The sequence below is a fragment of the Aethina tumida genome, chromosome 6 (genome assembly GCF_024364675.1).
Source record: "Aethina tumida isolate Nest 87 chromosome 6, icAetTumi1.1, whole genome shotgun sequence".
NCBI lineage: Eukaryota > Metazoa > Arthropoda > Insecta > Coleoptera > Nitidulidae > Aethina > Aethina tumida.
Genome location: NC_065440.1, coordinates 10,113,932 through 10,124,688, shown reverse-complemented (window position 1 = coordinate 10,124,688; position 10,757 = coordinate 10,113,932). Strand labels below are relative to the sequence as shown.

At 26.5% G+C, this 10,757-nt stretch overlaps 1 protein-coding gene across 1 annotated transcript; it reads left to right on the top strand.

Annotated features, from left to right (window-relative positions):
* Window positions 1-7,481: 7,481 nt before the first annotated feature.
* On the top strand, window positions 7,482-9,335 carry LOC109604769 (UDP-glucosyltransferase 2). The gene is made up of 4 exons (XM_049968514.1): window positions 7,482-7,588; window positions 7,659-8,491; window positions 8,548-8,770; window positions 8,820-9,335. The coding sequence occupies exons 2-4, from the start codon at window positions 7,670-7,672 to the stop codon at window positions 9,308-9,310; spliced, it is 1,536 nt and encodes a 511-aa protein (XP_049824471.1). The 5' UTR covers window positions 7,482-7,588; window positions 7,659-7,669; the 3' UTR covers window positions 9,311-9,335.
* The last annotated feature ends 1,422 nt before the right edge of the window (window positions 9,336-10,757 follow it).

Here is a 10,757-nt window from a genome sequence, read left to right as displayed (position 1 = left end):
CAAACACAACGGATAAACAGAAACAGAAAATGGGCAATGAAATTAAATGAAATAAAAAAGAAGGGAAAACAGAACAAAATGGGATAGAATGGAACAGAATGGGATAGACTGAAATGGTATGGAAAAAACTGGGAGAGAATGGAATAGACTGGAGTAGAATGGAATATAATGAAATAAAATGAAATATATTTGAATTTAATAAAATTGACAAGAATAGAATGAAATAAAATGGATTAAATGGAACAAATTGAGAGAGAGTAGAATGTAATAAAATGTAGTAGAATACAATCGAACACAATGGGCAAAAAGAAACAGAAAGTGGAGAATGAAATTAAATAAAATAAAAAAGGAGGGAAAACAGAACAAAATGGGATATAATGGGATAGAATGGAATAGAATAAGGTTAAAATTAAATGAAATAGAATGGGAAATAATGTGATAAAGTGGAATAGAATGGGATACACTGAAATTGTATGGAACAAACTGGGAGAGAATGGAATAGATTGGAACAGAATGGAACTTAATGAAATAAAATGAATTATAATTGAACTGAATAAAGTGTAATAAAATGAAGTAGAAAACAATCGAACGCAATGGATAAACAGAAACAGAATGTATGGAATGATATTAAATAAAATAAAAGGGAATGGAAAACAGAATAGAATGGGATAGACAGATATAGTATGGAAAAAATGGGAGAGAATGGAATAGACTGGAGTAGAGTGGAATATAATGAAATAAAATGAATTATACTTGAATTAAATAAAATTGACAGGAATAGAATTAAATAAAATGGAATAAAATGACAAAATTGAGAGAATAGAATGTAATAAAATGAAGTAGAATACAAACATAATAGATAAACAGAGACTGAAAATGGGGAAAGAAATTAAATAAAATAAAAAAGAAGGGAATAGAATGAGATAGGCTAAAATAGAATGGAATAGAATGGGAAATAATGCGATAGAATGGAATAGAATGGGATACACTGGAATAGAATGGAACATAATGAAATAAAATGAAATTTAATAAAATTGACAGGAATAGAATGAAATATATTGGAATAAATGGAACAAATTGAGAGAGAATAAAATGTAATAAAATGAAGTATAATACAATCGAAAACAATGGATAAAAAAACAAGTAAGTAGAGAATGAAATTAAATAAAATAAAAAAGAAGGGGAAAGAGATAGACTAACATAGAATGGAACAGAATGAGGTATAATGGAATAAAATGAGATAATCTGAAATAGAATGAAGCAAACTGAGAGAGAGCGGAATAGAATAGAATGGATTTGAGTAGAATGGAACATGGTGGAAAGAAAAACAAAATGGTTGAGCATTATTAGAACAAAATGTAATAAAATTAAATAGAATATTCACAGAATACAGTCTAATGCAATTAAGAAGATAAATAGAAAAGGAGAATGAATAAAAATAAAATAGAAAAGAAAGGAATATAACAGGATGGGATATAATGAGACAGAATGAAATAAAATGAGATAAAATGAAATAGAATTGAAGAAAAAGGGAGAGAATGAAATAGTATGTAATAGAACATAATGAACTAGCATAATTTATATAACTGAAGTAGAAGGAAATATATGGAAGATAATGGAATAGAAGAGAATGTAAATAGATTACAATGGAATAAAAGGGAAAAGAAGAAAATAGAACAGAAAGGAATATAATGGAATGGAATGAAAGTGACTGTAAAATAATTGAAAAAATAATGTAGTAGAATTAAATAGAATACAACACAACGAAATTAGAAGGGAATAGAGGGGTATGAAATTAAGCAAAATGGAAAAGAAGAAAATAGAATACTATGGTTTATAATGGAACATTATAGAACAGGAAGGAAAAGTAATGTAAAAATTTAGACTGGATGAGATAGAACAGAATGGAAATGAGGGAAGAGAACAAAACAGAAAAAACGGATGGAAATTTAATTAAATAATATCCACATAAAAAATATTAGTTCTATATTTCAAAGTTAGCCTACTACGCCTATGTAAATCATGCGTTTTAACCTCGTGGTCCACCTTTGTGTCAAAACAAAAGCACCTGAACTTTCGTCCAATATGCCTCTCTATCGTTCGAAATAAAACGCAGTTGTTGCATTGTTCTTAATCCCAACCATCTCATTAACGTTTTGTTTTCTACACAGCGTGATCGACGATCATTCGCACTGTTATCACCCGTGAGAATGTAATTTATAATATTATAATTATAGATATGCAACTGAAACAAACATTGAAACCATCAAATCAATCTTCGTGTGGTATTTTCTCAAACGCAGTTTATTGTCTGGACCGCACTAAATTTAAAACTGTGTCTTTGTTTCCGAAAGTCGTCAACTATTTTTAGGCATTTGCACCGTAATATTTTTATTTTGGGGAATTTTTATTGGTTGTTGCCTTCGGTCATTTATTGTTGAGTACCAATATAATAATATATAACACCAAATCGTTAATGTCAAATGACATTAAATATGAGCAATAGACACATCAGGACTGAAATACCAAAGATATTTCGAATATTTTTTTTTCGCAAAATTATGTGTTCAGACTATAAAATATATTTAACGCTAACATTATATTAATAATATAGCTATTTTATTATTTATTACTTGTTTAATTGCTTTGCGTTAATGTTTTTATGAAGGACGTTTTATAAATAGAAAAAAATAATGCGCCATTTATGAATTGTTTTTGCAATGATCTTTGTTTCGGATCAAGATTGATTTTCACAATGAAAATACCAAGCTATATTTATATCAGCGTCGAATTTGTTACGTTGGTCAGTGCCGGTTAAATAAATTAATGTCAATATTTTAAATAGTTGGATGTTACTTTGGCTGTTGTTAACTTAATAATATTATTCTTATAAATTGGGACAATGAAAATGGTACTATCAATTGATGATAAAAAGTATAATTGCACATTATAAATAAAGTGTGGAATAAAATTCAATAAAATGTAATAAAATTAAAAAGAAAATATATTCGAATACAAAGGATAAAAAGAAACAAAAGCAGAAGGAAAAAATTAAATAAAACTAATTATTACATATAATATAATAGGTCATCAATATAAAGTAATTTTTTAATCATTTGGTGATAAAACAAGATATAATTGGGCATAATAAATGAATAAATTCAGAACAAAACTTTTGTAAAGAGAAATTTGTGAACTGTTACCAAATGACGATTAAACTTATGGTCAAGTTAATATATTAAATAACTTTGACTGGAATATACTAAAATTAAATGAAATATATGAAACAAAATGGGAGAGAATGGAATAAAATACATCAAAATACTCACATGATGATAGAATAGGTAATCAACATGAAGTAATTATCAACCATTTGGTAATAAAATAGAATAAATGGGAGAGAATAGAATAAAATACCATAAAATGTAATAAAATTAAAATGAATAGAATAAAATCAAATATAAAGTATAAAAAGAAACAAAGAAGGGAGAATGAATTTGTATAATATTAAATTAAAAAATAGGATTGAATGAAATACAATGGAATACAATGACATAGAAATACTTACATCAGCCATTTGGTTGAACATTTGAGGCATAATTGGGAATAATACATACACAAATTCGAACTCTTGGTGATAAAACAAAACACATAACTAAACAAACTAAAAGAGAATGCAATAAATTAGGAAAATGGAAAATAATGGAATATAATAAAATACAATGTAATAAAATTAAAAAGAATAGAATATAATCGGATACAAAGGACAAAAAGAAAACAAAAGAAGGAGAATGAAATTAAATACAATGATAGATGAAAGAAGGAGATAGAACAGAATGGAATACAATGGAACACAATGACTTAAAAATATAAAAATACTTAATCATAATAGAATTGGTATCAATATAAAGTAATTCTTCAACCATTTGATGATAGAACACAATTGGGTATATTAACTAAACAAACTAAAAGAGAATGAAATAAATTAGAATAAAAAGGGTAATAATGGAATACAATAGAATAAAATTTTAAAAAAAGGACAGAAAAAAACAAATGAAGGAGATTGAATATAAATAAAATGAAAAAGGAGGAGATAAAACAGAGTAGAATACAATGAAACAGAATAACGTAAAAATATAAAAATACTTACATCATCAATATAAAGTAATTCCTCAACATTTGTTAATAAAACAAAACACAATTGGGTATAATAACTAAACAAACTAAAAGAGAATGGAATAAATTAGAACGAAATGGGAAATAATACAATACAATAAAATAAAATGTAATAAAATTGAAAAAAATAGAATATAATCAGATATAAAGGACAAAAAAAACAAAAGAACGAGAATGAAATTAAATAAAATGAGTAAGGAGGAGATAGAACAGAATGGAATACAATGGAACATAATGATGTAAAAATATAAAAATACTTACATCATAATAGAACAGGTCATCACTATAAAGTAATTCTTCAACCATTTGGTGATAAAACAAAACACAATTGGATATAATAACTAAACAAACTAAAAGGGAATGGAATAAATTTGAACAAAATGGGAAAGAATGGAGTACAATAGAATAAAATTTTAAAAAAAAAATAGAATATAATCAGATACAAAGGACAGAAAAAAACAAAAGAAGGAGATTGAATATAAATAAAATGAAAAAGGAGGAGATAGAATAGAGTAGAAAACAATGAAACACTATAACGTAAAAATATAAAAATACTTACATCATCAATATAAAGTAATTCCTCAACATTTGTTGATAAAACAAAACACATTTGGGTATAATAACTAAACAAACTAAAAACGAATGGAATAAATTAGAACGAAATGGGAAATAATACAATACAATAAAATAAAATATAATAAAATTGAAAAGAATAGAATATAATCAGATATAAATGACATAAAAAACAAAAGAAGGAGAATGAAATTAAATAAAATGAGTAAAGAGGAGATAGAACAGAATGGAATACAATAGAACACAATAACGTCAAAATATAAAAATACTTAAATCATAATAGAATTGGTATCAATACAAAGTAATTCTTCAACCATTTGATGATAAATCAAAACACAATTGGGTATATTAACTAAACAAACTAAAAGAGAATGAAAAAAATTAGAATAAAAAGGGTAATAATGGAATACAATAGAATAAAATTTAAAAAAAAAAATAGAATATAATCAGATACAAAGGACAGACAAAAACAAAAGAAGGAGATTGAATATAAATAAAATGAAAAAGGAGGAGATAGAATAGAGTAGAAAACAATGAAACACTATAACGTAAAAATATAAAAATACTTACATCATCAATATAAAGTAATTCCTCAAAATTTGTTAATAAAACAAAACACATTTGGGTATAATAACTAAACAAACTAAAAACGAATGGAATAAATTAGAACGAAATGGGAAATAATACAATACAATAAAATAAAATATAATAAAATTGAAAAGAATAGAATATAATCAGATATAAAGGACAAAAAAAAAACAAAAGAAGGAGAATGAAATTAAATAAAATGAAAAAGGAAGAGATAGAACAGAATGGAATACAATGGAACACAATGATGTAAAAATATAAAAATACTTACATCATAATAGAACAGGTCATCACTATAAAGTAATTCTTCAACCATTTGGTGATAAAACAAAACACAATTGGATATAATAACTAAACAAACTAAAAGGGAATGGAATAAATTAGAACAAAATGGGAAATAATGGAAAACAATAGAATAAAATGTAATAAAATTAAAAAGAATAGAATATAATCGGATATAAAGGACAGACATAAACAAAAGAAGGAGAATGAAATTAAATAAAATGAGTAAGGAGGAGATAGAACAGAATGGAATACAATAGAACACAATATCGTAAAAATATAAAAATACTTACATCATAATAGAATTGGTATCAATATAAAGTAATTCTTCAACCATTTGATGATAAATCAAAACACAAACTAAAAGAGAATGAAAAAAATTAGAATAAAAAGGGTAATAATGGAATACAATATAATAAAATTTAAAAAAAATAGAATATAATCAGATACAAAGGACAGAAAAAAACAAAAGAAGGAGATTGAATATAAATAAAATGAAAAAGGAGGAGATACAACAGAATGGAATACAATAGAACACAATAACGTAATAATATAAAAATACTTACATCATAATAGAATAGTTCATCAATATAAAGTAATTCTTCAACCATTTGGTGATAAAACAAAACACAATTGGGTATAATAACTAAACATACTAAAAGGGAATTGAATAAATTAGAACAAAAGGGAAATAATGGAATACAATAAAATAAAATGTAATAAAATTAAAAAGAATAGAATATAATCGGGTACAAGAGACAGACATAGACAAAAGAAGGAGAATGAAATTAAATAAAATGAAAAAAGAGGAGATAGAACAGAATGAGATACAATGAAACACAATGACGTAAAAATATAAAAATACTTTATCATAATAGAATAGGTCATCAATATAAAGTAATTCTTCATCCATTTATTGATAAAACAAAACACAATTAGGTTAATAACTGAACAAACTAAAATAAGGACAGAAAAAAACCAAAGAAGGAGAATGAAATTAAATAAAATGAAAAAGGAGGAGATGGAACAGAATGGAATCTACACACAATGGTATCTAATAAGCAGTGGAAACTCTTAGAAATGGAAAATTTTGGATTATTAACAAAGGACGATTGGACTTATAATCAAACGAAAAAACTAAATAAAATTTACTGGAATATACTAAAAGAGAATGAAATAAATAAAACAAAATAGGGAATAATACAAATTGGATAGAATGGATGAAAATAAACAGAAAGAAGTAAATGAAATTGAATAAAATGAAAAGAAGGGAGTAAAATTAAGTTAAAATACTAATTTAATCTTAATACAACGGATAACCAATTTAAAATAATTCTTCAACCACTTGTTGATTAACATACATTTGGGCATAATAAATAAACAATGTTAGAATAAATTATAAATTTTTGACCCATCAACAAGTGGTGATTGGAGTTTTGATCAGGTCAAAGAAAAACCAAAAAAAAAAAAACTGATGTTACATATTAATACAAAACAAGTTCAGAGCAATTTTTTAAATAGAATAAAGAGTTTGGAAATACATATACATAGACATAATATCTCTCAACATGTTGTAACATTATGAAGCAAGTTTAATAAACAATATTTTTATTAATTTATGTAAAAATTAGTATTATTCTATTAATAAAAACTTATTGGTAAACTTAAATCTGGGAGAAATATTTCTCACAAATTATATTACCAATAAAATTGTAACTGAACTGTTCTAAACACAAGAAATAATATTTTAATTTTTATTTTTACAGATAATTAATCACATTAATTAATTATCGAATAAAAAATAAAAAACGATTGTAATTTATAGTTGTGTCATTATATTTACTAAATAAGATAAGTAAATGACCTATACCAGTTATAAATATCTCTAGTACTCACTACACACTGTAAACACTGGACGATGTCCAGTACAGACAGGTAATATAACAACCCTGTGAAAGTATTAAAAAATGTAAGTAAAATGATATACCAATAACTAATTAATGAGCCAGGACTGAACAATATTCTCATTTTTATTTTAGTCCCTTACAAAATGGATCCTAAGTATCTTATATGTGTGTTAGTGATTTTGAAGTGCGGTGAATCAGCAAGAATCCTCGCCATTTTTCAGGTCCCCTCCTTCAGTCATCAGTGCGTGTTTCAGCCCATTTGGAAAGAGCTGGCTCTACGAGGTCACGAACTGGTCGTCGTCACCTCTCACCCACTCAAGGATCCCACCATAAAAAACCTAACTGAAATCGACATAAGCTACACCAAAGACATTTTCCTCAGGCACGGCTTTCAATATGCCATGTCAAAGAGCAAACCCACCACGGATAAAATCCAGTTCATTTTCAAACTGAACTACGAACTGTCGGAAGCCGTATTCGAAGATGCTGAATTTAGGAAAATATACGAGAATCCCGACGAAAAATTCGACTTGGTTATGGTGCAGATGTTTATAAATCCCATTTTCCTCAGCCTTGGGGCAAGGTTTAAGGCCCCGGTGGTGGGTGTCAGCTCAATGGGGGCGTACATCGGTACGCACTTTGCTATAGGCAACCCTCACCATCCGGCTCTGTACTCGGACATGTTCCTGCCGTACCACGGGAAGCTGTCGTTCATGGAGAGGTGGTACAGTACCTTCTATTACTTGTGGGTTAGGGCGTACTTGCACTTTAGTGCCATTCCGAGGTGTGACCAAATAGCTAGAAAATATTTAGGAAGTGATATTCCATCCTTGGATGATTTGCACAAGAACTTGAGCCTCTTGTTTTTGAATACAAACCCCATTTTGTACGAACCGAGGGCCAACATACCAACAATAATTGAGATAAGTCAGCTACATATCAAACCTACAAAGACCTTACCTCAGGTTTGACTGTAACTTATGGTAAATAATTCAATATTACCTACAAATATTTATTTTAGGACTTACAAGACGAGTTGGACAAAGCAAAGAAAGGAGTAATTTACTTTAGTCTTGGCTCAAACATCCAAAGTGTGAACATTCCTGTAAGATTCAGGAATGTTCTCATCGAAACTTTCGCGGAGCTGCCATATACAATTTTATGGAAGTGGGAGTCGGACCACTTGCCAAACAAACCAAAAAATGTCATCACCAGGAAGTGGCTCTCCCAGCAGGACGTTTTAGGTACGAGTACCAATAATTATAGTCATAAATTTTATTGGTTGTGTTTTAGCACATCCAAACATCAAAGCCTTCATCACCCAATGTGGCTTACAATCACTGGAAGAGTCATTCCGTGCTGGCGTACCAATTGTTGGAGTACCATTCATAGGAGACCAAGAGATGAACATTAAAAGGTTAAGTGCATATGGTGTTGGGGTAGGAGTTGATTACTTGACAGTAACTAAAGAAGAACTTAAGGCAGCCATATTGGAAGTCGCTGAAAATGATAAATACAGAAAGAAAAGTAGAATGTTAAATGAACTTTTGAACGACCATCCCCAAACCAGTTTGGAAAGAGTTGTTTGGTGGACTGAGTACGTCATTAGACACAATGGTACGACTCATTTAAGAAGTCCCACTGTTGATATTAGTTGGTTTCACTTCTTGTTACTGGATGTTGTTGGAGTAACTTTAACAATTGTTGTTGTTATTGTTTATGTAATTGTGTGCATAATACGTTTATTGTTTTGTATGAAGACCAAAAAATTTAAGCATAATTAATACAAATAAATAATATACTGAATTGTAAATGATTTTTTCTTTAAAACTAATAAAATTCCAACTATAAAAGAAAAGTTTATTAAGTTTATTAACCGCTTTAAAAAATTATGCAATACAATTATTCTAATATTAGAAGATGCTTGGAATATTACCAGTAAGATATAAACATGTAATAAAAATTACCAACGGTTATTAAAACTGATAAACATGACAAGCAACTAATAAATAAAAACTTGATAATAAAGTTCAAAGCAGCAAACACCTACCTATAATAAATATACAAATATTATCTACTTTACCTGTTTTATTGACCATCTAAATAAATTAAAGTGAAGCCACAATATATTTAATATTTATGTTTCTATGCTAATTTTAAAAACATTAAAAACGATGTACACAATTTGTACTTTAAATTACAGAATTATATAAATAACATGTACTGAGTTTTGCGTTTTAACTTTCTTCAAACAATAAAATTGAAATATCTCAGAAACAACTGTAATAATCAAAATTAATCAAGGGTAATTTTTTTCCTTAATTGTAAATATAATATGAAGAGCTTAATAGTTTGAAATAGGAGTTCCCATAATCCAGGGAACTCTATCATTATGAATAAAATTTACTTACTGCAAATCAAATTAACAATGCGAATTTAATTTTTATTTGATTTTAAAATCCATATTGTCATACTAATGACAATACTTTTCATAAAATTATTTCAATATTTAAAGAAATTTTATGATTAATATTTTAATTTATTTATTACTTCAATTTTAAATCAAGATTTGGTTGCCATATTTCTAACAAATAATCAAAATTTCAATTAATTATTAAATATTATTATACTTTTCTTCTTTTCTTTCCTTTGAAAAAGATTGTGTGTAAATTTTAACAAAGTAACTGTTAATTAAGAATTCTCAAAACAGTTAAATAAAAAATTGATGAATATTCAATTATTAATACCATTTTAATTTAGCTTTTAAAATTCAGATTGTATGTTATTTCCATACTAAGGAAATATTTTTTAAAAATTTCCAAATATTTTGATAACTTTTTTTATCAACATATTTCAATATTTTAAGAAATATTATGATTAATATTTTAAATAATTTAGTATTTTATTTTAAAATCCTAATTTGGTTGTCACATTTTTATGAAAAATATATAAAATATTATTTTAGTTATTAAGTTATTTGATAAAAAATTGTCAGTAAATTTTAACTAAATAAATGTTACTTGAGAATTCTGAAACAATTTGAATAAAAATATAAAATTATCAATATAATTTTAATTTACATTAAATGTTAAAATACAGATTGTATTGTCACACTAAGAAAATATTTAAAAAAATCTCTAAATAATTTTATTTACTATGACAGCTAAATTGTCTAACATTTTTATCATAAATTTCAATTTTTTAAGAAATTTTATAATATTTTAATTAAAT